At 39.5% G+C, this 27892-nt stretch overlaps 1 protein-coding gene across 1 annotated transcript; it reads right to left on the bottom strand.

Annotated features, from left to right (window-relative positions):
• Positions 1-609: 609 nt before the first annotated feature.
• Positions 610-26580, bottom strand: NUS1 (NUS1 dehydrodolichyl diphosphate synthase subunit). The gene is made up of 5 exons (XM_037065118.1): positions 25985-26580; positions 12088-12213; positions 10846-10995; positions 4757-4856; positions 610-4113 (listed from the first exon to the last, which is right to left on the bottom strand). Exons 1-5 carry the CDS (start codon positions 26397-26399, stop codon positions 4023-4025), a joined length of 882 nt encoding a protein of 293 aa, XP_036921013.1. The 5' UTR covers positions 26400-26580; the 3' UTR covers positions 610-4022.
• Between the last annotated feature and the right edge of the window lie 1312 nt (positions 26581-27892).

Below are 27892 nucleotides of genomic sequence, written 5' to 3'. Positions count from 1 at the left end.
GTAAAAACAAGACATTTCAGGCAGTTGTTATGTACAGCTGCTACTGAGAAATAACATTGCAAAATAGGCATTTATCAAATCCATAAAAGACATAGCAGTGAAAATCAACCTTCATCAGAACAGAAATATGAGATGCACACTAACTGTACACTCTGATTTTTTTCATTTTGCTCAAGCCTTCCTTCTCCAAACAGATCTTTCCTTATCTGCATAAAAGCAACTTAGAATTACTAGCGCTAATGAAGAATTATAGTCAACAGCACATAGTTTGATCTGAAATACACCTGATTTTTATCTTTTGCCATTATCTAGACATGAACCCAGATGTCAAAATTATAGTCATTGAATGTCTAGAAGGCAGAAGGTAGAAAGGGAATACATACAGAATTAGCTGCAGCATCTGGACAAGGTTAAATATTCACTCGGGATAACTGAATGTAAACTATAATTTTTTCCAAACATTTATCATGTGGTTAATATAATTTAATTGTCCATAGCCAAACACAATAACAAAATACAAAACAGAATGCAAAAACTCTCCTTTCATAGTGTAAAAAGAATCTCTTTATTAAGCCTGTTACAGTAGGATCCATTTTTTTTAAATATAAGTACAAAAGAATTCCAGGATTGTCACCAAAAATGTAACTGATGAGCGAAGGTATTGTAAGTTACTTATCTTCAGGTCCCCAAATTCTTTAACTTTTCTCCCTACTATTGTAGGGAGAAATTAGGGTTTTTAAACCTTAAACAAATTGTTTTTGCCCTCCCCTTTCCACCAATTTTTATCAACTAGGATTCTTGGACAACTGTGGATATTAATGTGTTGCCTGGGATTATTTCAAACTACCCTGAACTTTTCCTACAATAATTTTTGTTACAGGCATTTCCTATTAACCAAAGTTAAAATGTGATCTTTGAAACATTCGATTTGATTAAAATTATGCATAAGAGCCATCTTATAATTAGATAGGCAAGTCAGAAAATGAAGCTCTATGCAGTGCATGAGAGATGACGACATTTATTATCCTTTTACTTTCTGGTTCGACCACAGCTGCCAAGACTTTATTAAAGGACGCACATATACATTTTAAGTGTGTCAGTGCCCAGTCAGTATAAATCAATTCAGATTTTAATGACTGTGGAATTTTGACAATTCTAGCAATGATGAGGATGAATTTTATATGCTGTTATATAGCAAAAGTCAAGTAATACTGTAATATTCCAAATGTTTAACCTGGGAGAAATAAGAATATATTTCAATCGAGAACATATCATCTAAAAAAATAGTATCGCTATCCAGTCCTAGGAGTTTCTAACCACATTTCTGCAAGTCCTAAATGTTTAGAATAAATGTAGCATTCAGATACTATAGTCCATTAAAAGAGTATATTCTTTTATTGTTTTTGTTCATACATGTTAAATTTCAAATTTCAATCATAAAATTCAATAAATTTGATTCCTTAATCATAAAAACTTGCTTTACACATTATTTACATGTCACCAATGCCTACAGCCACACAAAACACCACAAGGACTTGACTCTCTACGGTGCCATCGCACAACAGGAGGGAGCCGTCAGGTAATGTACATTCAAAGAGTAACTGTAGATACGCACAGTGTGTTTGGCACTGACCGACAAGTCTCTTTTAACAGGCATTATTAAGTCCTGGTAACAATGTACCACAACTTGCTACTCACATCCAAGCCAGCTTTCAAACTCTATAACAGTAATCCTTTTTAAGAAACCAAACCAAACCAGAATTGGGACTGGAATTCAAACCCTCTGATTTCTTGCTATGCTCCAAGCTGCCGCTTATAGTATAGGTTTAATTTGATAACTTTTCCATTGTGGGGGAGTGTCAAATAGAAACAATTTAAAGATAGTATCCCCCAATAGACATAAAAACAAAATACACTTAAAAATTTCATTTCTTCTTGGGAGTGCTAAGGGAGCCCTGATAATGCATAACTAGGATAATTTTGGCAGGAATTTCAGAATGACCGATGCCATTCAAGTTGTAGAGATGGTATTAGTAACCAAACTCACGAGAAGTACCTGGAATGCCTCTATATGAATTCAGAATCTTTACTGACTTATTTTAATGGACTCTTCCTAGGACTCAGACTCAGGTCACAGGTTAGAGATTTACTCAGATGTGTAACACTACACTGCTATAAAATGGGTGAAAATAAAGTACAAAGACAACTGTTAAACCTTTAGCAACTTTGGCTATACTCCAGTGGGTAATTTATTTTACTAATCTCATTTAACAAATATTAAATCACTTCAGTTGGGCCCATTAAATGTAATTCATTAAAGCTATACATATTCCAGAATGTTTAAAAAAGACACATATTTATAAAAGGCATAAATTCAGTCTTAAACTAAGGTCCCCCCCGAAAAGCCTCAACAGAATATGGATCACAGTACAGGAGAACAGAAATCAAAAACTCTCTGGTAAAGCTTAGAGATGTGCTGTCGCTTCACACAAAACTTTTAGCAATAAGCTGACTAAAAAAAAAAAGTCTTACAACATACAAAGAACTATGAAGTGCAAAGTAATGTTACTAAATCAAAATTTAATCATTTTATTTCAAGTATATTTTTAAAATCATAAATGGGGTTTTGTGATCTGAAATTGAAACATTAATTCTTCATATCTTAAGAATCTGACAAGTAATTTCAGACCTCGCTTTACAAATCCAGTCATCCCTTCTATTTTTCAGGCTTCTGAGACCTAGTATTTAAACTCCCCCATTGCAAATGTACAATTTTAGATAACTATTATACACTTGTTGATAAGATTTTTCTGAAAACAGTCCAAATATAAAGAATGATTTCTGTCCAAGGATCATCAGTGAGGAAAGAAATATGAAACATCTATCAAAAAATTATTCATTAAAAAAATAACAGAACCAGTGCTGCTCTCTGTCATGAAAGAGAACATGGAAAATTAATTTACTTTTGTAGACTTTGGTGATGTTTTATACCTACACAGGCTTCAGTCTTAGAGATCCGTTATGCACCGTCACCACCAGGACTTACTGAGTACAAGTCCCGGGTGCTACCGTGGTCCTAAATGTGCTGTGCCAGACAGGAACAGGTTACCTTTGAGGAAATGAGCTGCCTTGTAACTTCCCTCAAATATTTATTTTAAATAAACATAGTTAATGGCAACATTTTTTAACCAACTTTGGATACTATGTAGCGCACTGCCCACCAAACAAAAAAAGAAAATCCAAGCCTTTCTTTTTTTAAGAAACTTTCCACTTTTACTTTTAAGATCACAACTTCTTCACCTTTTTTGAACTGCGTTAATACTTATTTTTTTAAATTCTGCATTTCAGTGTTGTAAGAGTTCTTTTCCAAATGATTCTCATGCCCCAGAACAAAGACAGCAGATCAATATGCCCAAGTCACACTGTCTGACAATGATGAGATGAAAATGGACGGACATCGGAAAATGGGTGTTCCCTCCACTCCAAAGGTGAGCAAGTTTTTAACACATGAACAACGCAGAACTCCATTCCTCCGGAAATCCCTCAAACTTAGAAAGCTTCCATTTAATAAGTCAATATATTATTCTTAAAAATCAAAGTTTGGTCACCAGGAAGGAGTAAAAAAAAAAAAAAGCTTCCCCTCCCCCCAAAATATTCATCTAACAGCTCTAAACACCCACCCCTCTCCCTGGAAAAGCAGGGAAGTAGGTGGGGCTGAAGCCTTTAAAGCTGAAATTTCAGCTCCTACAACATCACTGCTATTTGCTTACAGGTGCAAGTCCAAGTACTCCCTTCTCCACTGCCTCCCATTTGTAAGTTTATTTCCACACACACACATGCACACACGCACACACACACTCACACATACTTACTCTCAAGTAAGACACTTTTTTGTGTTTGTTGATAAATTATGAGGATTATGAACTAGATGTGTACAGGGTTTCATAGGTGCTTTGTAAACATCAGAGTCACTTGGGTCCTTTTCTCCAAAGCCTGAAGTTGTATCATGCGACCAGGGATCACTACTTTCCCAGACGCTGTTCACACGCTGCATACTGACGAAGTGCTGAGAAAAAGTCCTCATATCTGATGTTTAGGTGGGAAGGCAAAGAACTGAAAAGAAAGCACAGGGGGAGAAAGCAATTAGATGACATACTATGATTTGGAGAGGAAACCAGAAGGGTAATGACCAAAAAGAGGCTAAGAGGACAAGAAAGTAATGTATAGGCATAGAGAACGCGAACCATTTCTACTAAATGACTGTTAAACTCACAGTGAAACAATTCAAGTTAAAAGCAATCTCTCTACCAGAAGAGAAAAGTGACTTGTAGTGAGACAGAGTCAAAACCTCCTAAAGCATAGGCTTGGATTAATAAAACTGGAGATATATTAATAAAGAATTTCACTCAAATTTACTCCAAAAACTCATCTCTGTCCAAGTAAAGCTGGCACCACCAGAACAGTTCCCGAAACACAGGCTTGACACTGGCAGAGACACAGCGTGCCCCTGCGTGGCGACAGGCCGAAGCCGTGCGGTGAGGAGCCAACACCTGAACAATGTTTTTCTCCACCACTTCCACTTGTTCCAGGGGACAGTCACAGTGCGCAGAGAAGGACTTTAAAGGCAAAGTGAACATACAGCCAGGGCGTCCAGGATTATAATTCTTTGGGCATGCCCACTAAACCTTAGTACAGCATGGGGCTCAGGCAACTCCTGCTGAACTGAACCAGTGCCAGTAAACTTTTCAGTACTTACATAATCTCAGTCAATCTGATGTGCCAGGGAAGAAAGCCTAATGTGCTCTCCACGGGCCCAAACTTCAACACCACATCGGGATCAGGAAAACCACCTGAACCTTGGAAAGAAATACATACAAACTTAACACGCACTGCTTACAAACAAAATGACCTGCGGCAAAACCTGTGGATCACATCGGCTTCTCAGGCTGTATCGGTTCTCTTTGGATGCTTTACTGGCACATTTCCATCCCTTGTCCCACTGCCCAACATATATTTTCATATCAATGTTATTTCCAAATGTGGAAGCTTTCTCTCAAGTTCATTTAACTGAACTACCTGATAAAGAGGGATAACCCAGCTCCCATCCTGAACCCTACAGGTAGCACCCATCCGTCCTCCCCCTAACTTCCATTACTTTGAAGACTCATCTTGTAAGACTCAATTTAAGTGTTCTCAGGGCATCCCAAGGACCACAGTGCTTTAAGGACACAGATGCTTATTCTGGTCAGAGGCAGACAACTTCAGAAGAAAAGAAACTTTAAAAGTACCTACTCCCCTTCCTTCCCCCATGCCCCTCACTTTTATAGCTAAGGACCCAGAAAGACTAACCCCCAACAACACAGTGCAAATGTCCTCAGTGTTCCCCAAAGCCCAAACCCCTGGAAGAGGAAAAGGAGACAAAGCCGTGGCCATTTTTTGCTTTCAAGATATTTCTGGCTTGAAGATTTAAAAAAATGCTGGGGTGTGGGAGTTAAAGATATTTGAACTCCTGTAAAATAAATCTTAAAATAAGTCACTGGTATAAAAGAAGCTATAAACCAAGAGATACCCAGGTTCTAACAATTGCCAATAACCTAAGTTCTGTAACTAACTTTCTTGTCACACAATCCCTCCAGGGCTAAGTTCCTTCAATTGTTAAATAAGGAGACTACATTAGGCAGGTCCATCCAGTAGTAATAAAGAACTATTTTCATTAGAAAGTCTCTTTAAATGTCCATGTTGGTAGAGTGAATGGATTAAGTAGAACACTATTCCTTTGTCTGCTGAAAAGGAAATCCTCTTTATGAAAAATATAGTAATAATAATAACAAGAAGGGATTCCTGTTAATGTGGTATGAAGGATGTGATAAATCCTCTTAAAAAAGTATTAAACCAGACAAAACCAATTACTTAGGGGCACTGGACACTAAACAGCAGCAGAATTGGTGCTTACTTTTGGCTGACAGCAAAAAGTTAGCAGGCTTGCTGCTCACAGCCCACAGATAGGGACCCAACCTGGACCTGGACGCTGTGTGCAGGGGCGCGGGGACAAACTGGTTCCCTCGCTAAAAGCGACAAACTCAAAAGGGAAGGAATGAGGAAAATCCACAGCGCTGTTCCTCTGAGGATGCAGCCCCAGTGAGGGCAAGCAGTATGATGGCCAGAAATTTAACAGGGAGATCCTGGAAATAAGGGCTCAGATAAGCTCTTACAGATTCATGGCTGACGAGGAAACTGCACACAGGGGGAGGAGAATGGGATGGGGAGGGAAGGGTGACTAATGCAGGGTGACAAGAAAGGCCAGTGAAATGTAAAAGCCAAGGGGGCCTGCGAACTGACTTGAATGCACACACAGATCCAATATCACACACAGATTTAGAAACCTTACCAACTTAGGGTTTTGAGCACAACCAGAGTACAGATTATTCCCTGACACCTTAAACTATGTGGACACAGAAAGCCAAACTAAAAACATAAAATTAAAGCCCTGGCTGGTGTAGCTCAGTGGATTGAGCGCGGGCCTGTGAATCACACAATCGCGGTTCGATTCCCAGTCAGGGCACATGCCTGGGTTGCAGGCCAGTTCCCAGCAGAGGACTCACGAGAGGCAACCATACATCGATATTTTTCTCCTTCTCTCCTTCCCTTCCTCTCTAAAGATAAATAAATATTTTTAAAAAACAAAACATAAAATTAAAAACAAAAAAAACAGAGCAGAGATAGCAGTGGTAATTTTTATTTACAGACAGCACAGTCTTGTACTTAGAAAACCCTAAAACGCAACAAAAAGAACTATAAGGACCATTAAGTAAATTTTAGCAAGGTTGCAAGACACAAAATCAATAATAAAAAACCAATTGTGCTCTGGCTGGTGCAGCTCAGTGGACTGAAGTATCACTGGTTCAGTTCCCAGTCAGGGCACATGCCTGGGTTGCAGGCCAGGTCCCCAGTAGGGGGCACAAGAGAGGCAACCACACATTGATGTTTCCCTCCCTCTCTCTCTCCTTCCCCTCCCTTCTCTCTAAAAATAAATATATAAAATCTTAAAAAAATTGTATTTCCATATAGTACCAACAATCTGAACATAAAATAAAGAAAATAATCCCATTAACCACAGTATCAAAAAGAATGAAACACTTAGGAATAAATTTAACAAAAGAAATAGAAACCCTATAACCTAAAACTGTAAAACATTGTGTTAAAGATTTTATTTATTCATTTATTTCTTAGAGATATAGGAAGGGAGAGAAACATCAACGTGAGAGACTAACATCAATTTGCTGCCTCCTGTAGATGACTAGGGACGAACCCACAACCTAGGCCTGTGCCCTGACCAGGAATCGAACCAGCGAACTTTTTGCTTTGTGGGACAACTCCCAACCCATTGAGCCACACCAGTCAGGAGCTAAAACTGCAAAACATGGTTAAATGAAAAATTAGGCCCCAAATAGATCAAGTGATATATTACGTTCAAAAATTAAAAGACTCAATATTGTTGGCAAGTCTCCCCAAACTGAGCTATAGATTCAATTTAATCCCTATCAAAAGAGGTTTTTTTTTTAAATTGGGGAGGAGGGGCGAGGAACTGACAAGCTGACCCTAAAACATATATGAAAATGCAAACGACCATGACATGAAAAACCTTTGACAAAGAATATGGAAGGTGAAGGACCCAGACTGCCTGATTTCACAGCACGCCACGGCAGGCTATAGAAATCAACACGGTGCAGCCTGTAAGAACAGAATATAGACCAATGGGACAGACTGGAAACCCTAGAAATATCACAAATTTATGATAAATTGATTTTTAATAAAGGAGCTGTAGTCATGTGAGAGGAAAAGATTCATCTTTTCAAGAAATGGTGGTAGGAGAAAAACTGGTATTCTGTACATCACACCATTCACAAAAATTGGATCAAAATGGATTACAGACTAAAATATAATAGCTAAAGTTATAAAAACTTTAGAAGAAACTACAGGAGAAAATAACTCTGACTCTGAATTAGGGAAAAAATGTTTAGATTTCACCCCAAATGCATGATCCATAGAAGAAAAAATGATAAACTGGATTTTATAAAAATTGAATTCTTTAATAAAACCATTAAGAAAAAGGTAAGCTAAGAATTGAAAGTATTTCCAAATCACATCACATCTTGTCACTGAAAAGATTTATACGCAGAATATATACACCTCTTAAAACTCAATAAGCCAAATAACCCATTAAAAATAGGCAAAAGATTTAAACAAATGACAAATAGCATGTGAAAAATGCTCAGTATCATTAATCATTAGAAAAATATAAATTAAAAACACAACATACTATTACACAGCCAATAGAATGGCTAAAACTAAAACAAAAAAACAAAACAAAAAACAAAACAAAACAAAACAAACTGACAATACTATATCTTGGCAAGTATGTAGGGAATCTCAGTTCCTTTATTTTTTCTTTTGCTGGTGAGATGTAAAATTGTAGAGCTTCTTTGGAAAACAGTTTGGGAGTTTCTTAACACGTAAATATTCACTCACCACATAATCCAGCAATTGCATTACAAGTTATCTCCGCAAGAGAAAGGAAAACACGACACAGAAACACCTCCAGGTGAATGGTCACAGAGTGGTATTCACACAAACCAAATGACATCAACAAAATGTGTACATCCATAAAACAAAGTACTATTCACCAATAAAAAGTAATGAATTACTAATACATGCAATATGAATGAACTTCAAAAAATCTGCTGAGTAAACACAGCAAGACATAAAAGACTACACATTATTCTATTTATATAAAATTTCTAGAAGAAGCTAAACTCTTGTCACAAAACAGATCAGCAGTTGCTTCAATTTGGGGGCAGGAGGTGAGACCAACTGCAGTCACAAGGGAACTTTTGGGAGTGACAGTATCTAGAGGGTTTGTTTCTGCCAACTTAATGAATTAACTTACAGCTCACGCACATTTAAGTTTATCATCTGCCNATACATGCAATATGAATGAACTTCAAAAAATCTGCTGAGTAAACACAGCAAGACATAAAAGACTACACATTATTCTATTTATATAAAATTTCTAGAAGAAGCTAAACTCTTGTCACAAAACAGATCAGCAGTTGCTTCAATTTGGGAGCAGGAGGTGAGAGACCAACTGCAGTCACAAGGGAACTTTTGGGAGTGACAGTATCTAGAGGGTTTGTTTCTGCCAACTTAATGAATTAACTTACAGCTCACGCACATTTTCGTTTATCATCTGCCCACACAAGGGGGCAACACCTGGGCTCAATACTGTAGCACTTCTCTAAAATACATAAGACAGAAAATGTATGACTAACAACTAGGGTTAGTAAAGACTATGTGAATGAACAAAAACTGCATGTCTAAAATGGTATGACTACCGAAGTCATCAATGGACACGAATTTGTTGAAAGTATGGCTCTCTTCAAAAGGATCAAGGTACAATGCTATGAACAGGAGAAACAGAAAGTTAAGGCAAAAAGTTCCTACTGTGCAGTGGGCAGAATAAATAAACTAAAGGCTTTTATATAAACAGGTGAAGAAAAAGAAATGTTAAATCTGATATAACCTGACACATACAGTGGTACATTTGATATACGGCAAAAAATCAGGACCAGCTGTACTGACTAATGACCCTCTGGTGCCGACCAATCAGTGGAGACCACAAAGGGGCGCACCTAGACAGCTGATGAATGTTAAGATCCTCCCCTGAGACACTCAAGAGAGAGGACTCAGTGCCACTCTAAGAAACAGGCCTTTGCCTTTCCCCACCCCCTCCTTCCCCAGGGGTGTGCTCCCACCCCTCTTCTGCCACTTTTGTCCCCCCAGGCACACATCTCTCTCCCTCTCTTGCCTAAGCTCCAAGGGCCCTTCTACTACCACTGTAACTTTGTAAATAAACTTTCCCTTATACAAGGTCTGTGCAGAAAAAGTCCAGCCATTGTTAATCTAACAGGTACAGTTAGCACGACACCAATGTGACCTGGCACCAAGGCGAGTGGACTGGAATATGCATGTGTGAGCAATAGGACTTCACTGTCCTAGTCAGTGAGGGCGGTAGACACCACTGAGTGAGCATGTGTACTGTGTGGCTGGAGCATTCAAAATGACTGGGTGAGCAGAGCAATGACTCTGCATGACATTCTGGTTAAGCCTGAACATTCCTCCACGGAAACTATGGGCATCCGGTAATTAGCAGCTTCACCACAAGAATGTACCAGCTTATGCATCAGGCCTCAAGCAGATTTTTGGCAAAACATCAAATCACCCAGGTAACTCAGCCCCCATAGAGCCTAGATTTGGTGCTCCGTGAGTTCTGGCTTTTCCCAAAACTAAAATCATCCTTGAAAGGGAAAACATTTCAGACCATGGATGAGATTTGGGAAAATACAATGGGGCAGCTGATGGTGACTGGGAGAACTGTGTGAGGTCCCAAGATGCTTCCTTTGAAGGGGACAGAGAGATATCATTGTCCTCTGTATAATGTTTCTGGTATCTTCTTCAATAAATGTCTCTCATTTTCATATTACACAGCTGGATACCTTCTGGACAGACCCATGTAGTTTGAGTTCCTTGGCTCCAAGTTCTTTTCAAGCAGAACTCAGGAACTGAGGTTCGTAAAAGTAAACATGTGGTGCCATTTTTCTGCCATTAACAAGCTGACTACAAACTTCATTATTTCAAAACCATCACCACATAGGATTGTTAAACTTCAGAAATATAACATGTATAACAACAACAAAATCAGGCTTTAGAATGTGAAAGGAACCTTGATATTCTTCTTTACACTGTATATCTGTGGGACAAAACTAAAAACAAATATAAACAACTTACTAAGTAAACTATCTAACATATGTACGTCCAAATCTGTGGATTTCTGTTGCTGCTGGGCCACTAACTGGCAAAATTCCCGTGCAGCTCGCACAATATCTGCTTTTCCATCTTCTGGGGACAGGACCTTCACTGCTGATTGGCAACTTAAAACTGGAGGAAAACACAAACAAGACATTAAAGAACATCTTCTTCCAGATACATTTCAAAATCAGTTTCAAGATACGTAAGTTCAGGCCAAAATAAAGGTATCATTCTTACTGTAAATTGGAATAATTTAAACCCTTCAATTTCCATATCAAAACACACTTAAGCTACTTTCCTCTGAAAGAACTCACACATCATATTTGTGTAGATTATTTATATCCCGCCTTCTTTTTAAAGTACTCAGAATGACCTTGTATCTGTGAATAAATCCTCTAGCAAACCGAAATTTTAAATGTAGGGTATATTAAAATTTCTGTAAGTCTAAAACAGCATCTACAGTCATAGTACAGTTAGCGAAACACAAGATTGAAGATTAAACACACACACAAAAGATTAAAGACAAAAAATGTAGTTTAGTGTAACATGCAGTCTATAGCACATACCACCTTATCAAATTTATGGTTCTATCAAAGCTATCATTTTACAACTGCTAGGATTCTAGGTAAGTGACAGCAATGCCAATTCCTGTCTATAGAGGTTCCTGCCAACCTCACATAAAAACCATTTCAATATTCCAGATCTAGCAATGTGTCTATTCTTTGGATTCTCTTTTGAACTATTACAAAATCTGTCTGGTTTCTGGTGGCTTATGGGTGAAATGAAATCTTTAACATGTGTGCATTTTTTAATATCTATGAAAGTCACTATTTATTTTTTCTTTTTATTGATTCAAGAGAGAAAGAGAAGGAGAAAAACACTGAATGAGACAGAGGAACACTGACCGAAGGTTCCTCTTGCTCCCTAACTGGGACCAAACCCAAAATCCAGGCAGGGCCCTGACCAGGGATCAAACCAGCGACATGACGGTTTGCAGGACAATGCCCAACAAACTGAGCCACACTGGCCAGGGCCAAAGTCATGATTTTATCTTTTCCAGAAAATTATTACCAAAATAAAGAAAAGTCTAAAACTTATGTTTAAAGATGGTGACAACAAAAACTAACAGGGCAAAATGAATAAATAAACAAGTGACAGAATTTGCGTTAGACCATGAACACAACTGCCTACATTAGATACCCAATCTGACATTAAACTTACCTTGATCATCTTTGTCATTACTATTTGCAAACTCTGTTGAGTATTTCGAACAATCTAAGCCCAGAAGTTCCTGCTGTTGTTTTAAAATTTCATCCATCAACCTGGAGTTATTTCTTTTGAAAATACCTTCAACAACAACAATAACAATAATTAAATCTCCACAAGAGTAATTCATCCTCTTTAGTAATTAGCGTATGTTTGCTACTAAAAAAATGCTGGATCCAAAACTGAACATATTCCAAATGAAGTAGTGATGACTAATTCTAAATTAGAATCTGAAATGAAATTATAACAAAACTTTGTTAACACAAGAGCTTGGCTTTAGGCTAAAGTCAAAAACAAAAAACAAACCAGGGGTAAATACTTACTGTCAATATATACATGATAGAAATTTAGACCTAGAAAGAAATTTTAAGAGATTATTTATTTGACAACTTTATTTACAGGTTAAGAAACTGAGGCCCAATGTCCTTAGGGGTCTGGTCCAACAATTTATAAACTGCCACGATGGTCTAGAAACCATACTAACAAAATTTAGTGGATTCAACCAAATATGGAAATATACATTGTGAAATTGTTTTTGATCCTCCAACCATACACAGAAAAGTTAAAACTTGAACTATCACGTCATCAAGAAGGATGAGGGAACTATGTGATATACAGTTAATATAAAAATATAAAGAGCTCTAACTAAAAACAAATAGTAATATTGTGGCTTTTTTCAGTGAAGCCAACTCTCTAGTGTCCATTGTCTTGTCCGCCTTTGCCAAGTGTTATTTTTTCAGTTGCATACGATTTGAAAACAATTCCAAGATTAACTGGGGGAGAGAACATAGTAGATATGTAAAAAATAGCACAGAAGCTGCTGAATATGCTGAATATAAATGCCAACTTGGTAGTAAATGTGAAATAGCAGCTCAAAGATAAAAGTCTCCTTGGGTAGGGGGAAAAGCTCTGTAAAATGAGCAAGACTTGAGAGAAGGAAATGGGAAGGACAGTCAGATGGAGAAAATGCTTAAGAAAAACATGGAATGCTCAGAAGACAGACAAATGGCACAAGGAATCTGAGAAAGGGGCAAGGGGATAGTCCTCATTTTTATTTCACTTTGCTCAGTGGCTAACCAACCATTTCTGAACAATGTGGAATGTGTGAGAATTTATATCTTCTGGAAAATGAACCTGGTAACAGTGCAGTGAAGGCCAGTCTGCAGACTACAGTGGCAGTCCATACACGATTTGATGGAGCAATAGAAAAGGATTCCTTACCAAGGAAAAATTGACAGAACGAAGAGCATGCTTTAACCAGAGGCAAACACAGAAAATTCCATGACTTTAATCCTTGGTAACAGAAAATGTGAACATATTTTTTTCTTTTTTTTTAAGTAGGAAAATTCTACAGAGAACTGGTTTGGAGACAAAGATGAGTTTAGTTTTACATAGGTCATTACAGAACACTTAGGTAAGGATTTATCATAAAAGTGATTAAGAGAAATGAGAAGAGGATGCTCAAAAGAGGTCATCATATAAATACCACATGGGTAGAAATCTTACCCATTTTGTTTTCTAGGGCTCACATAGTGCCTAGTACGGAACATTCAACAAATACCATCTACTGACAGAATAGGACAGAGACTGGCTGGGGGGTTGGGAAAGCCTCTTTCGGGTTAAGTGACTTTTCAGCTGGCCCCTAAAGAATTAGAAGAATTTTCTAGGTGTGCAGCTGGGAAGGTGACGTAAGAAAAAAATGGAGGAAGGAGATGTAGATAAGAAGATGACATCTGTGTGTCATTCTCCATTAAGGTGAGCGCCACACACACAAGATAAATAAAATTCTCGATGGCAAAGAAATATACATGGCTAAGGAAGTAGTTCCTTATAAAAACTGGCAATCCTGAAAACTCTAAGCTGGGAAAGACGAAGGGAACGTTCTGTAACACCCGCGTCCAGAGCAAGACTCCACCTCCACCGCAGGCCCTGCGCCAGCCCTCTCTTTCCGTCCACGAGCTCCTCCTTCTCTGATCCTACTTCCTCAAAGGATTTTAAAACCACTCTGGACCAGGACAGGGTAAGATGAGTGAAGCAAAAATTTAAGAGGGTGCCGAAAACTTAGTTATGAAGACAAGTAATAATAACACATTATCTTTAAAAACTTAAAATTAATGCAAAACATCTATGATGAACAAAACCTTAACATTTTGAGTAAAAATAGGATCAGCATTTGGGTTCTTTCATTTCCAGTTCATTCAAACATCTAATCCTACCCAAAAGTTCTGTAAGCACCTTAAAATGAACATATCTAAAACATGGTAGCCTACCTTTTAAAGATAGCTCCCAAGCACTTACATTACATCGAGTTAAAAGAAAGGGTGGAGTAGGGTGGAATGTGAAACACATATTTAGGGTCAAGGTCAGGCAGAGAATAGGCGATATAAGAGTAAATGATGGGACAGTAGGTGATTTTAAATCATAACTGCTGTAAAGCTTTTATTAATCAATCAATAAATAAAAACCACAGCTCTCCTTCTGTTCTATTTCTAATAAAGGCATCTCTGCCTGCCCAGTCACCCGGCCTTCTTCCCTACTCTTCGGAGGTATCAGCGCCACCCCACCAGTGTCCCATTAACATGCACAGCCCATCCGCTCCTCTACAGCAATGCTTCCTGTACCCGTTTCCTCTGCCCACTGTCCCTGATGTTCCTTACAAGCAATGGTCCTCCTTATAATATTACAACCACCGTATAGTATAATGTGTCTTTCCTGCCTCTTCTCATTTATCACTAGACTGACTCCAAGATTAATCTTCCCTGGAGACATCTTCCAACCTGGCACATTCCAACTTGAATACCTTCGATGGCTCCCGACATACCGAACATATGAAGAACTGAAGAACAAGCTGCTCAGAGCAGCATTAACATTCCAGCCTATGCTTTCACGCTTGGCGGGTGTAAACAATTTATATTTATGAAATAAATGAGTCTTTCTATTTCTCTACAGTGCCATATTACCAGCAAATTAGATTGCCTTACATTCCTTCAAAAACACAAGGAGAGATGCCAGCCTCCACTTTATTAGGTTACCTGCACAGCCGCACTGTAACATTACCACACCGTTACCGCATTGTAACATGCTCCTAATTCTTCACAGGCCAGCTGAAACCTCAGTATCCTCAACCCCAGCCAGATATGCCCCGGTCCTCCTGTCAGACTTTCACACCCTCCAATACATCCATTTTGTTCAAACTCTTTAACAGACCAATATTCTTCTTTTTATTATAGTTATAACTGAGCCCTGCCCTACGAAACTGCACTTAGTTGTGAACTGGTATCTTACTTCTTTTCCCCTAGGGCACCTTCCACATAGCAGGAGTTCAATGTGTATTTAATAAACTGAATTATCTGTACACAAAATGTCACCTAAAAACAACAAAATCCAAACGAACATGTCACCGAGTGGAATTTTTAAAGTTTCCAGGAACCTCTCACAGTAAAAGGAGACACTTCCTTATTGCAGACAGGCAGAAATTCTGTTAAATAAGATTACATAAAGACGTAGTTATAAAGACTTTCATGAAGTTATTTTAAACAGAACCTTTGTCCTGGCTCATTTGGATAAAGAAATGAAATTATTAAAATGTACAGTTTCTCAGATATGCTAAATGCACAGATGAGACAGCGATCAGCAAGACTCTGGCTGCCTCACAGCCTGACCCCCATCCAGAAATCTAATTGTACACTGTGGTACTGATCTCAGGTACACATGGAGGAGATTACCAGCTTACAGTTTTCTTCTCAATCAAGTCTACAGGCTTGCTTCCCATGATACACAAGAAATGCAACAAGGTATAAACATGCCTCTGATTAAGGTAGGCCATTCCTCCAGCAATATCCTAGTTTATGTGGAGATTTTTTTTCTCCTGCCAAAATCTATCTTGTTTGCTTTCATATAATTTAAAATAGAGCCAAAATGATATAATAAAAGTAAAGAAACTATCACAAAGTAATTTTATGTGAAAGGAGATTGAGACTATATTCATTCAGGAGGAATAACAGATCTAAGAGATAAACATTTGCAAATACGCAAATTTTTGAAAAACCTGTATTTTACAGAATTATATAGTGGTAATAAGAAGCAAAAATTATTTCATGCCATTCTTTTACAGATGAGGAACTAAGACCCTGAAAGGTCAAGCAACTGTCCTTGGTCAGAAGTCTAATAATTTGGCATGAAATCCAGGTCTCCAGGTTTCTAATTATTCAGTTCGGTGACTATTCCTGACACTGATAAGGAACGATAAATCCACCTGACTATTAAATTTCAAATTCTTCTCTAAAAAAAATTAAACTCCACCAAATAGAACTGACTTTTTAACAAATGAATATTATCTTTGGAAAAAAACTTAGGACTGGAGTTTGTTTAAATTCTTTAAGAATGACTTGAAATACAAAATAAGTTTTTGCAATAATAATTTAAAGAATTTGACATTGTTTTCTTGTCCTACAAGTGTATCTCATGTGCTCTCTCTCAACTGTCCAAGTATAAACTGCATAAAATACATGTGTGTGTATAGTGTGTGTATACAAGATATATGGAAGAGCCCCCCAAATTTTTTTAATTTCCATGAAAGAATAAATCGTTAGGCTAGGAAAGCTGGACCTCAGAAAGAGTATAATGTTTTTGAGTTTTCTTAATAAACATTAACTATATACTTTGAAGGTCAAATCTACTTCTTTTTATATTTCAAGAAATACTTGTTTTACATTCTAATGCTAAAAACTATGTAAGATGTTCAAAGCTTAGACAAGAACTGTCCCCTACCCATCTACCCACCTTGCCATGATAACGCAACCACTTCCAGTTTTTAGTATTTCCTAGCCTTTGTCCACATGTATGCGTAACTCTGGAACATGTGAACACGAAATTCTGTATCCTGCTTTCACCTGTATGACATGTGTTCTTCTTTGGGGCTAATCTCATGATTATTTAAATAATTACACTATTTAACAAAAAAGGTCTGCTGATTTTGTTCAGCTCCTAAAATACAAAAATCGGTACTTCCCCAGCTAAGGTCATTGCCATGATAGGTACTGTGAACACCCTTGGCATTTGGGTTTTCACCATATTCAAGGACAAAACATGCCAGTATTACCAATGAACATAGAAATTAAGTGCAAAGTGGGGACTTATCAGAGACAAAGGCAAAGGTCTTACCCTGAAGAGGTCTGTGGGCCTTGGTCACAAGCTCAGAAATATTCCAAGTACAATAAAAACCTGTCAGGTTTTATTCATAGTTTGAATGGTCAAAAAGATCACTTTGCTGGTGGGGGAAGAATGGATTGATTATACAGTAGCCCCCTTACCCAGAGTCTTTCTTTCTGAGGTTTCAATTATCTGCGGTCAACCATGGTCCAAAAATACTCAATGACAAATTCCAGAAATGAACAACTCATCAACCTTAAATTGCTACCTTTCTGAGTAGCCTGATGAAATCTCATACCATCCCATTCCATCCTGCCCAGGACTGTAAAATCATCCCTTTGTCCAGCCCACCCACACTGTTCAGGCTTCCCACCCACTAGTCACCTGGTAGTTGTCAAGGTTATCACATAGGTTATCAGACAGAGAGACCACTTTCACATAACTGTCATTTCAGTGTAGTGTTATTTTACTTTCTTGTCAGTTCTTATTATTAATCTCTTACTGTACCTAACTTAGAAATCAAACTGTGTCACAGCTATGAGCACTCATGTACTGCATAACAATGTTCAGTGACAGATCACATGTAAGATGGTGGTCCCATAAGATTAAAATAGATTGTAAACAAAAAGTTTAACTGCAATGCTGAAAGAGAAAGCTGGACATACGGTTTTGTATTTAGCTGCTGTGAGTAGTTTAAATTAAAAAAAAGAGAGAGACTCAGCATTCTGTCTAAGCCCTTGTGCCTATCCATGGCTAGGGGTCAGGAGCTGGCCAGGTGGGGAGCACAGAAGCCCGCCCTGCCACTCCCTGCACAAAGATATAAGCACACACTCTCCCAGACACAAAGTCCTTGCCCTTCCCTCTGTCCTTGTCTCTCCCCACCTCATCCAGTCCCTTCCTCTCTTCCTTTCTCTCCCTGTCTTCTTCTCTCCCCCTTATTACATATATAAAATATATTTACATATATTTTTCTCCCTCAAGCTTTATGTCTCTGGGTCTCTTTCATCTCTTTCTCCCTTTGTTTTTCCTCCCTCTCTCCACACTCCTGACACCTACCCCCCTCCTAGGAGCCTTCCTCCAGGCCTCTTCCTGCACCGCCAGTGTACACACATACACACACACACACACACACACTTTCTCTTATACTGGATTTTTACTGCACCTTTTCTAAGCTCAGGTATGTTTACAGACTGTACCATATAGGCTAGGTGTGTAGCAGCCTATACCATCGAGGTTTGTGTAACCACACTCTATGTTTGCACAATAAAACCACTTAACAAGACACATTTCTCATAACATATTCCCATCCCCATCATGAAGTGACACATAACTGTATACATGAGAAAAAAATATAATGTATATATAGGATTTGGTACTGTCTGCAGTTTCAGGGAGTGTTGGAATGGATCCCCATGATAAGGGAGAGGGGCTACTGAACAGGGGTCAGAATAGAAACAAAGACCAATCAGGAGGCTATAGCAATAATCGAGGCAAAAGACAGTAACTTAACCTTGGGTGGCTGCAATGGAGAACCCAAACAAGTGAAAAATTGGGGATGTATTCTAGCAGTAAGACCAAGGATACCTGCTGACAGACTGCAGGTAGAAGATGGTGTAGGAAAAGACTTATAAGTGACATCTGAGTTGTAGTTTATCAATTGGTTGGAAGGCAGTAGTATGTTCTGAGACTGGAGAAACTGAGAGAAAGGCAGAGGTCAGGAAACTACTGCTACTGGAACATGGCCACACGGCTGCTTTCTGGCCACATCAGCAGAGCTGAGTAGTTGATGTAGGGACCATATAGCCCACTGAACCTAAAATATTTACTAGCTGTCCCTTTAAGAAAAAGTTTTGTAGCCCTGGTTGGTATAGCTCAGTGGATTGAGCGTGGGCTGGGAACCAAAGAGTCACTGGTTCGATTCCCAGTCAGGGCACATACCTGGGTTGCAGGCCAAGTCCCCACTTGGAGGCACACAAGAGGCAACCACACACTGATGATTTTTGCCTTCCCTTCCTCTTTCTCTAAATATAAATAAAAATTAAAAAATCTAAAAAAAAGTTAGTTTTGTGGAGCCCNGTAGTTGACGTAGGGACCATATAGCCCACTGAACCTAAAATATTTACTAGCTGTCCCTTTAAGAAAAAGTTTTGTAGCCCTGGTTGGTATAGCTCAGTGGATTGAGCGTGGGCTGGGAACCAAAGCGTCATTGGTTCGATTCCCAGTCAGGGCACATACCTGGGTTGCAGGCCAAGTCCCCACTTGGAGGCACACAAGAGGCAACCATACACTGATGATTTTTGCCTTCCCTTCCTCTTTCTCTAAATATAAATAAAAATTAAAAAATCTAAAAAAAAGTTAGTTTTGTGGAGCCCTGATCTAGAAGAGAGTGAACAATGAACAACAGAGAGACAAGGGTATACGTACAGCACAAAATTCCAGGACACCCAATCATTTAGAAGTGGGACAAATGAGGAGAAGCACACATAAGGCCGAGAAGAAAAAGGCAGTGAGAAGAGAATGAACCCAACCATGCATGTCACAGGAGCAAAAAATAGTTCAAAGAAAGAGAATCAGGTATGTATGCCCTATCCACATACTAACAGATTATACACTGTTTTCCAGTTCCTCATTGGAGTCTTCAAAAACCTCTACTGTATTAGTTAAAATGACATTTTAGAATTACTTACTGGTTTCAATATTCAGACTACCTATACTACATTTAAGCATGACACATTAACTGGGTCATAAAGCTACAACAAAATACTTTTTCAACGGAAAGTCAAATAACAAGGAGTTTAATTTGACAATTTTTCAACCAGCAAATCTGATCTGTATCCCTTAAATACTTGCTCCCTTTATTTTATAGAAATAAACAATTCTATAAAACAACACTTTTAAAAGACTCATTTAAGATATCTTCTAAATCCGATATTCAAATTTTTACTCTGTTTATTCTTTCCTTCTAGAGAAGCAGATTTAAAAAATATATAATGTCAAGTATTTATAAGGACAAGGGAAGCTAAGGAGAGAAAAATGAGATAAACACTGAAATAATACCTTAGTTACGAAGCATCTCTCCAACAATAGAATTAAAGTAATACCTCTTTATGAATAACTGCAGTCATTAAAGTAGCTTACCTTTTTTCTTTTGAAAGTAAACATCTATGTGAGTTACCTAACGGTTACCCTCATTTAATTCTCTAACAATCAAATTATAACACTACTAAAGGCAAACTTCAGAGAGGAAAACATACACTTATAAAGCAATTATTTAAAATTTAGGAAAAAAACCCTGCCACTAAAATTTTAGATGAATGAAGTAGTCATAACATAAATCTTATAACCCATTAAGCAGTTTTACTTCATGAAAAAGCTCCAGGTAACATCACCAAAAATAATTACACTGGAACGAGCATGTTGTAGCAAGGGAGCAGGTATGTGTGATGGTGGCACTGTCTCATGGGATGAGCGCTGGGTTTTGAGTCCCAGCTCTTCAGCTAAAGAAATGTGTAAAATGAACAGGCCTCAGAGTTTCTCAGTTTCCTATTAAGCACTTAAAAAATGCAACTATCTTTACAGACTCTGCTCACCTGACAAATAAAAATAATTCCATACAGAGTAGGAACCCCACAAAGCTAAATGCATTTGTTGAAAAAGGAAAGTGAGTCCTATGACTTACAGGATGAACACTTATAATCATATGGTATGAACAAAATTCTACTTGCCTTCAAATACCTTATACCAATCATGTCCCTCCTCTGAAGAGAAGGACCCCTTCACCAAGGCTCTAAGACAACTGTATGCAATCAGGAATAGTACCAAAAGTGATTGTATTGTGGTCACATTCTCCCATCAGTAGAGAAGTCAGTATAGCACAACAGTTAAGTACAAAATCTTGGGAATAAAATCTGATTCAAATGCTAGATATTCTCCTTGTTAGGTGTGGGTTCCTGCTTTCTGAGTCTCAGTTTCTTGATGTATAAAACTGCTGATGATTTCATGCACTTCTTTGCATTGTATCTGGTACACAGTAAGTGTTCAACAGAATAATTATGGCTATTAAGTAAGGTTTATTTTATACATTGACCAAGTAGTGTGGTTAAATAGAAGGGTACACAGACAATGAGGTCCTTTCAAAAGTTAAAAAAAGCAGGACAGAACTTTCCAAAGACAGCACAAGTGGGGGTGGAACAGTTGAGACAGACTATCTAGGAGGGGACAGTCCAAACGGACATGCAGGGATCTATCATAGCCTCCTGACAGGTAGCTAGCCCGTGGCAGGAAAAGGGGTGCAGGCCATTCCAGAATGCTAAGACAAGTGTGAAATTCAGAGCTAGAAGTGAATCATACGAAGGTGAAGGTTAGGCACAGAACCCTCCTTTACACGAGTTACCAAATAAGGAAAGCCACGTGTACTGGTTTTCCTTGCTTGCTATACTAAAGTGTAGTCACATTTATATTTCAATATTCAATACTTCTGGCAACTCTGTATTTCAGAATAAGGAAAATACTACTTAATAAAATCATAACTGCTGATAGCACAAGTCAGTGTGCCAAATAAGTAAACTAGGAAAAATTAAACTATGTTAATTTTCCTTTATTTTTTAAGGCGTCTGGGCAGCATTTGCGTTAACAAACAACTCAGTTTAATATTTTTGTTACAGAAAATGCAGTCTTTCTTTCAATTTAAGGAATACATACTGACTATACGCATAACACCAAGCTACACTCTTGTGTAGAAACAAAAATGAGGACTAGAGGCATCTGAGGAAATTACAATCTTGGAAGGAAATCCAGGAACATATACTCATGACCAATACTTTTCAAAACAGAACTACCTTTAGAGATGTACAAAGTTCTAGGACTTTGAAGGACAGAAGAAGACTAAGAATGAACTAGTTGAGAGAGAATCCCTATGACGTGACAATTAGGAGGGACTTATTAGGATCCATGTTAGCCTTTGACAGGTAGATAAGCTCTCACCAGGAAAAGAAGACAGCACTTTGGGAGGAGGGAACGTCAAGGAACCTAATTGTGGATGCAGCAAAAGGTACACAGAATAGTGAGAAAGAGATTGGGAAGGCTGGCAGTATACTGGGCAGATCTTTGGCGACTGAGGTAAGAAATCTGTACCCAAAAGCCATTTCATAAGCCACCTTGTGCAGATTTACCACTGTGAAAGTAACAATAAGAAGAGCTACAAAATAGATTTCCCTTGTCTTTTACCTAGTTCTCACATACAAGTCAATGCCATATTCTGAGTCACTCAAGCCTATCTTAAGTAGTATTAAGACTCAGCCCAGACTGTCCTCACTCATAAAAAAGAACAAGAAGATGACACATTTGATGTAGGGTAAGGATATCTGTGTTAGGGCCACACTTTAGGGTATAAATGTATCATTTTAATAACAACAGAGATGCTCAAGTCCAATACCTTCCTTCAGTCTGATCAATAGTTGTGTTGAATCTGAATTTCATATAAGCATTCCCAATGACTCACGCACAGAGTGAGTCCACAGACAAGAGTCCACAGACTTTGTCTTGAAAATATAAGACCTGGCTGCCCTACGGCAGGGTTCCCAGCATGGCAGCCACACGGCTGGGCAGTGCGAACAGATTCTACCACTGAAGATACTAATGCATGCACAGGCACCTCGGACCTAGGCAGGCGTAGCGCCCTTTTGGCTGCCACCAAAGCGCCCAAACTCCAATTTTTGTACCACCCCAGTTCCAGTCATTTCTTGAATTATAATCATGAAAAAAAAAAAAGTATCCCTCCATACTAGATTTCTGAGCTCAAGAAATTTCTGAGAAAACAACTCCAATTTCTGAAGGATAAAAGAATTGCTGGCAGAAATTATTACAAGTAATATTGTAGGCAGATGAAAAATAAAAGAACCAGTTTGCTGGCGGGAGTCAAACCAAGGGCAATATCAATGGATTTTTTTCAGTCTAAGGATTAAATATAATTTAGAGCCAATTATAATCAGAATGAATATTCATTTTAAGAAGGCCACTCACTAGCATGTATGTGTGTGTGTGTGTGTATATATATATATATTTGCTTGTAATAATCTTTAGCAGCTATCCCTAATTTGACCGTAGACTCCTTCAGAGACACCATTTCTTGTACTTCTTGTACCCCCATACTTTATATCACAGAAGGTACTCAATAAACCTGGCATTAGAATTTTTCTAAGTTTAATGTCTATATAGAAATAGCTAAAATGGAGGTTTGCTAGGAAAAAATGAGTAAAGCTGGAGAATCTATACCTTCTCTGCAAAGAAGAACTTTTCACACACCCACCCTGATAGGTGTGGCTTGCTCCCTCACACCTATCAGGACTATACTCATTGTGAGTAGAAGACTGTTGGTTAGAGAATTCCTAGAATATATAGTATTTCTATGTCAGAGCAGGCTGGCTTTACAGCACATTTAACAAATGTTTAGCAGAGATCATTGGAGAGTGGTGGAGAAGCCAGAAGTTTTCCAAAATAAAATTAATCTGACATTGATTGTCTTTATTATGTTGCCACATGGAAACAGTTAAAATCATTTCAATAAAGTTTTACAAGGAAAAAAAGTCACTGTGGCTTCCCTAAGCCACACTATGTAAAAATAAAACTCCACCCACCTCCAACATTCACTTTCAACATTTTACCTCATTCCCTGTTTACCCCCCTTTCCAGTTTTCGTCATTACACTTAGGATCTAATACACTATTTATTTTACTAACTTACAATACTTGTCAGACTTCCACTAAAATTTAAGCTCCATGAACAGAGGGATTTTTGTCTATTTTGTTCACTGCTGTACCCACTTGTCTGGAATAGTATCTGGTGCTTACAGGTGCCCAGCTGTCACTTGGTAAATGAATAAATGAATGAGTCAATCAAAACCAAGAATAGGTAAATGGAGAGTCTCTTATTTTAGACAATGTCCCTTAGGAAATAATTAAAACAGATTTATATTAGGACACAAGTGCTCTCAGTTAATTCATTAGAAATGCTGTGTGAAATTCCTTTTGCTTGTCAGTCAATATTTGGTCAGCTGGACTTCTTCCTTTTCACTATCAATTGGTTTCTTATAGTGAACGTGACACAGGATGCTTCTGAATTCCACCAGCAATTCAATAACCGGAACTGCCGGAACAAGGAAGTGTCGCAATATTACAATCTGTGTTAGCAGGCAGTCCCCAAGTTAAACTATTTAGCTCTGCATTTTCCTTCCTACGAGAAGGTAAAAGGCCCTTGCTGTAGAAGACTGACCTGGATAAAGTGATAGACTTTTAAGTCAATTCACCACACAGCTTACAGGCTTTAACTAACAGTCATTTCTGCTTCACTTATTTTGTTTCCCAGGCAATGTGTCTATCTGTTACATGATTTCTATTCTGCCGAGTCCACGAAATGTCAGCCAGAGTATATTAAACTCTACCCCACAGGGCAGATCATCACTGACAATGACAGGCTACCAGACATCACATTACCAAGAAGGGTTATAGGGCAAATCCAAGTTTGCTCTAATACCCCCCTAAGAGTTAGCCAGACCTCAGCCCACCCTTCTGAAAAAAAAAACACACACTTAAACCACCTGTGTAATGAAGATTCGATACAGTGTCTGTGGAGCATACCAGTAATTTAAGTTACTGAACAGAGAATAAAACATTAGTTTGTGTCCTTCATACCAATACTCCTAACTCATTCTTTTCGCCACATCTTCAAGGAAGTTCCACTGCTTTCAGGATCTGACTGAAACCCAAACCTGGCAATTAGAGCATTCCTCAACCTTACCTTCCTCCAAGTCCCACTTAATCCCTAAATCCCATCTCTCCGCATAAACTTCTCAAGTCCCCCATTCAGAGTCTCTCCAGAGTAGTTTCCTGCTCCCAACATTTCTTGTTATTGACCATGTCATTTACGTGACTATGTGTCTACTCTCTGCAAGCCTGAGAGTCCAGGGAATTAAATGTAAGATTTCAGGGATAATAATGCTTATTAACACAATCCTTTAGGTTTGGAGCCACCTGATGAGTATTTACAAAAATTCCCTATGGTGAAAATTGCCTCAATCAAAACTATTAGAGGGCAATTACTGTGTCAAGTACAACGGTGGCCAGTGAGGACCACGGACCCACCCCAGTCATCCCAATACTGGTGTGCGTTTTCTGTACTCCCTTATCCAGTCTCACACAATTTTCGTAAGCTCAGTTAGAATGCCACCTGGTCCCAACCACTCAGCTTAAGTATGAATCCTCCACAGCCTGACTGTGACTTCAGATCAGTGTCTTGAACCTCTCTGAAGAAACACGGTAGCGTAATAAAAGGGCAAATATGTAGAAAAGCACAGACTGGCTAAAATTTCATTACCTCTACTGCTCCCTTTTTGACTTTGGACCAATCAGTGAATGTTGTTAACCAAGCTTCCTCACTTGTCAAACAAAGGTATACAGATACCATTCACCTCACTTGGGAATTATGAAGAATAAATATTTTTAAAACGTATAGACTGCGACTAAATCGAATTCAGGGGCTTAGTAGGTGTCCAATAAAGCTTCCCTTCCTCGAAAGCGTTAACACGGTAATATGCACTTAAGGGGCCGAGCCGGCAGGTCTGCGGTGAGCCCTGGGTACACCTGCCGGATATGAGGTCCCCCGCAGCTGGAGACGCCCCGGTCCCCCACCCCGCGCCAGGCCTCACCTTGGTGATCGTAGACGCTAATGTAGGAGATGCCCACAGCCATGCACCACACCACGAGGCTTGCGATGTCCGAGAAACTGGTCTCCTGCTCTTCCTCGGTGATCACCAGGCCCATGTGCACCGGGAGTTTCTTCAGGGAACGGCCGTCCGCCCGCCAGCGCAGCCGGGGATGGGGGGCGCCCAGGCCCGGCCCCCCTCGTGGGTGCCGGTGCTGACGGCGGTTCCTGCCTACAGCCGGGGGCTTGCGGAGCGTGAAGACGAGCGGCGCTAGGACCGCGGCGGAGGCGGCGCGGCAGCAGCACCGCCAGAGCCAGTTCCAGGTGCCGAACCGAACGCGGAGCCAGTAGTTGAGCGTGCGGTGCAGGCAGAGCAAAGCGTGCAGCACCCGCCACACCAGCTCATACAGCCCCGTCATACTCTCCTGGCGCCAGGCTGTCCTACCCTCCCTCCCCCACAAACCCGCGGCGCAATGGCTTTTTATCTACTCCTGCGGCCGCCGCGAGCCATCCCTCCGAGTGTCCCCGTCCCCCACGCCTGAACCCCTGCCTACTTTCTACACCTCACCTCGCCCACACCGCCATCTTCCTCCGGCCTCGCCAGCCCCACCCCCGCTAGCACATAGGCAGTTCTGATTGGTCAGCGAAGAACTCTGACGTGGCTTCTGCCTTCGAAGATGTGGCCTAGCCCGGCGCGACGAGAGAGAGCGCGCGCCTGGGAGCTAGATGGGTCAGTGATTCCTTCGCCCCCTGGTGGTTTGGAGGTTTAGAAGCGTTTGCCACTGACCCTTAGGTGTAAGACCCAGAAAGGTGCGGGTCGGCGAAGTAGGAATGGGTGATTGCAATGATGCAACATCCTTTGGGTCCTGGAGGTCTTATATAGTATAACTCCTCTCATGGTCCCCCCAGAAACGGCTTCCTAGCAGTTAAAGTCGTCCAGGGAATTGGGAATTACAAATGCTAGAAGGACCTAGGGGTACAAAGTATCCCTCAGTAAGTGCTGATGCTGGGATCAACCAGGGTCCTTTAATGCAAGTGTGTGCAGAGGCAGGAGTGTGACCCTTAGAGAGATCCATTCTTTGGTCAAGCCTTCCAGCTAAGCTAATTCTCAGAGTGGGAATGAGAATCCTTAATAATGTCCTCGAGACATAGTTCAGCCCATATCATTCCCCTCTAAAGAGAATCCTTACTGGCTAGTCGTTGTTTAGTACATAAGAGAAGGATCCACCTTTGGCAATCCGATCACTTCATTCTTTTATTTATTCATCCAGGAAGCCATTACTGACTAGCGGCACCACTGACCTCAGTCACCACTATTTGATATACACTGCCTGCCCAGGCTCCACATCCCCTTCACACAGCCGGATGTCCCGCCCATCTGGAGTACAGAATGCTCCTCCAGGCCTATATGGTCCACAGGACCCCACCCCTAAATGAAAGTTTTGCTGGATAGAGCAATGTCGGATGTAGGTCTTTGGATTTCATGACTTTGAATACTTCTTTCCAGCCCCTTTGTGACTGCAAGGTTTCTTTTGAGAAATCAGTTGATAGTCTTATGGGAACTCCTTTGTAGGGAACAGTCTCCTTTTGTCCTGCTGCTTTTAAGATTATCTCCTTATCTTTTATCTTGGGTAATTTAATTATGATTTCTTTTAGTGTGTTAGCCTTTTGATGGGTAGATAGTAATTTGCCAGGGAAAGGAGAAGAGGACACTTTGGGAGGAGGGGACATCTAGTACCCTAATTGTGGATGCAGCAAAAGGCACACAGAACAGTGAGAAATAGGTTGGGAAGGCTGGCAGTACACTGGGGAGATCTTTTGTGACTGAGGTGAGAAATCTGTACCCAAAAGCCATTTCATAAGGCACCTCATACAGATTTATCACTTGGAAAATAACAATAAAAAGAGATAC

The sequence above is a fragment of the Sturnira hondurensis genome, unplaced genomic scaffold, assembly GCF_014824575.4.
Source record: "Sturnira hondurensis isolate 20B ecotype Veracruz unplaced genomic scaffold, ASM1482457v3 Scaffold0015596, whole genome shotgun sequence".
Lineage (NCBI taxonomy): Eukaryota > Metazoa > Chordata > Mammalia > Chiroptera > Phyllostomidae > Sturnira > Sturnira hondurensis.
The sequence above is the reverse complement of the archived record's forward strand: the minus strand, read 5'-3'. Positions and strand labels throughout refer to the sequence as shown.

What these genes read in the sequence shown, in the direction of transcription:
- NUS1 (XM_037065118.1), bottom strand. Translation starts at nt 26,399, where the DNA reads ATGACGGGGCTGTATGAGCTGGTGTGGCGGGTGCTGCACGCTTTGCTC. An exon ending in TAATGACAAAGATGATCAAG is followed by an intron (nt 10,996 to 12,087) that starts GTAAGTTTAATG and finishes GTTTTCCTCCAG; the next exon opens with TTTTAAGTTGCCAATCAGCA. An exon ending in TATGTTAGATAGTTTACTTA is followed by an intron (nt 4,857 to 10,845) that starts GTAAGTTGTTTA and finishes TTTCTTTCCAAG; the next exon opens with GTTCAGGTGGTTTTCCTGAT.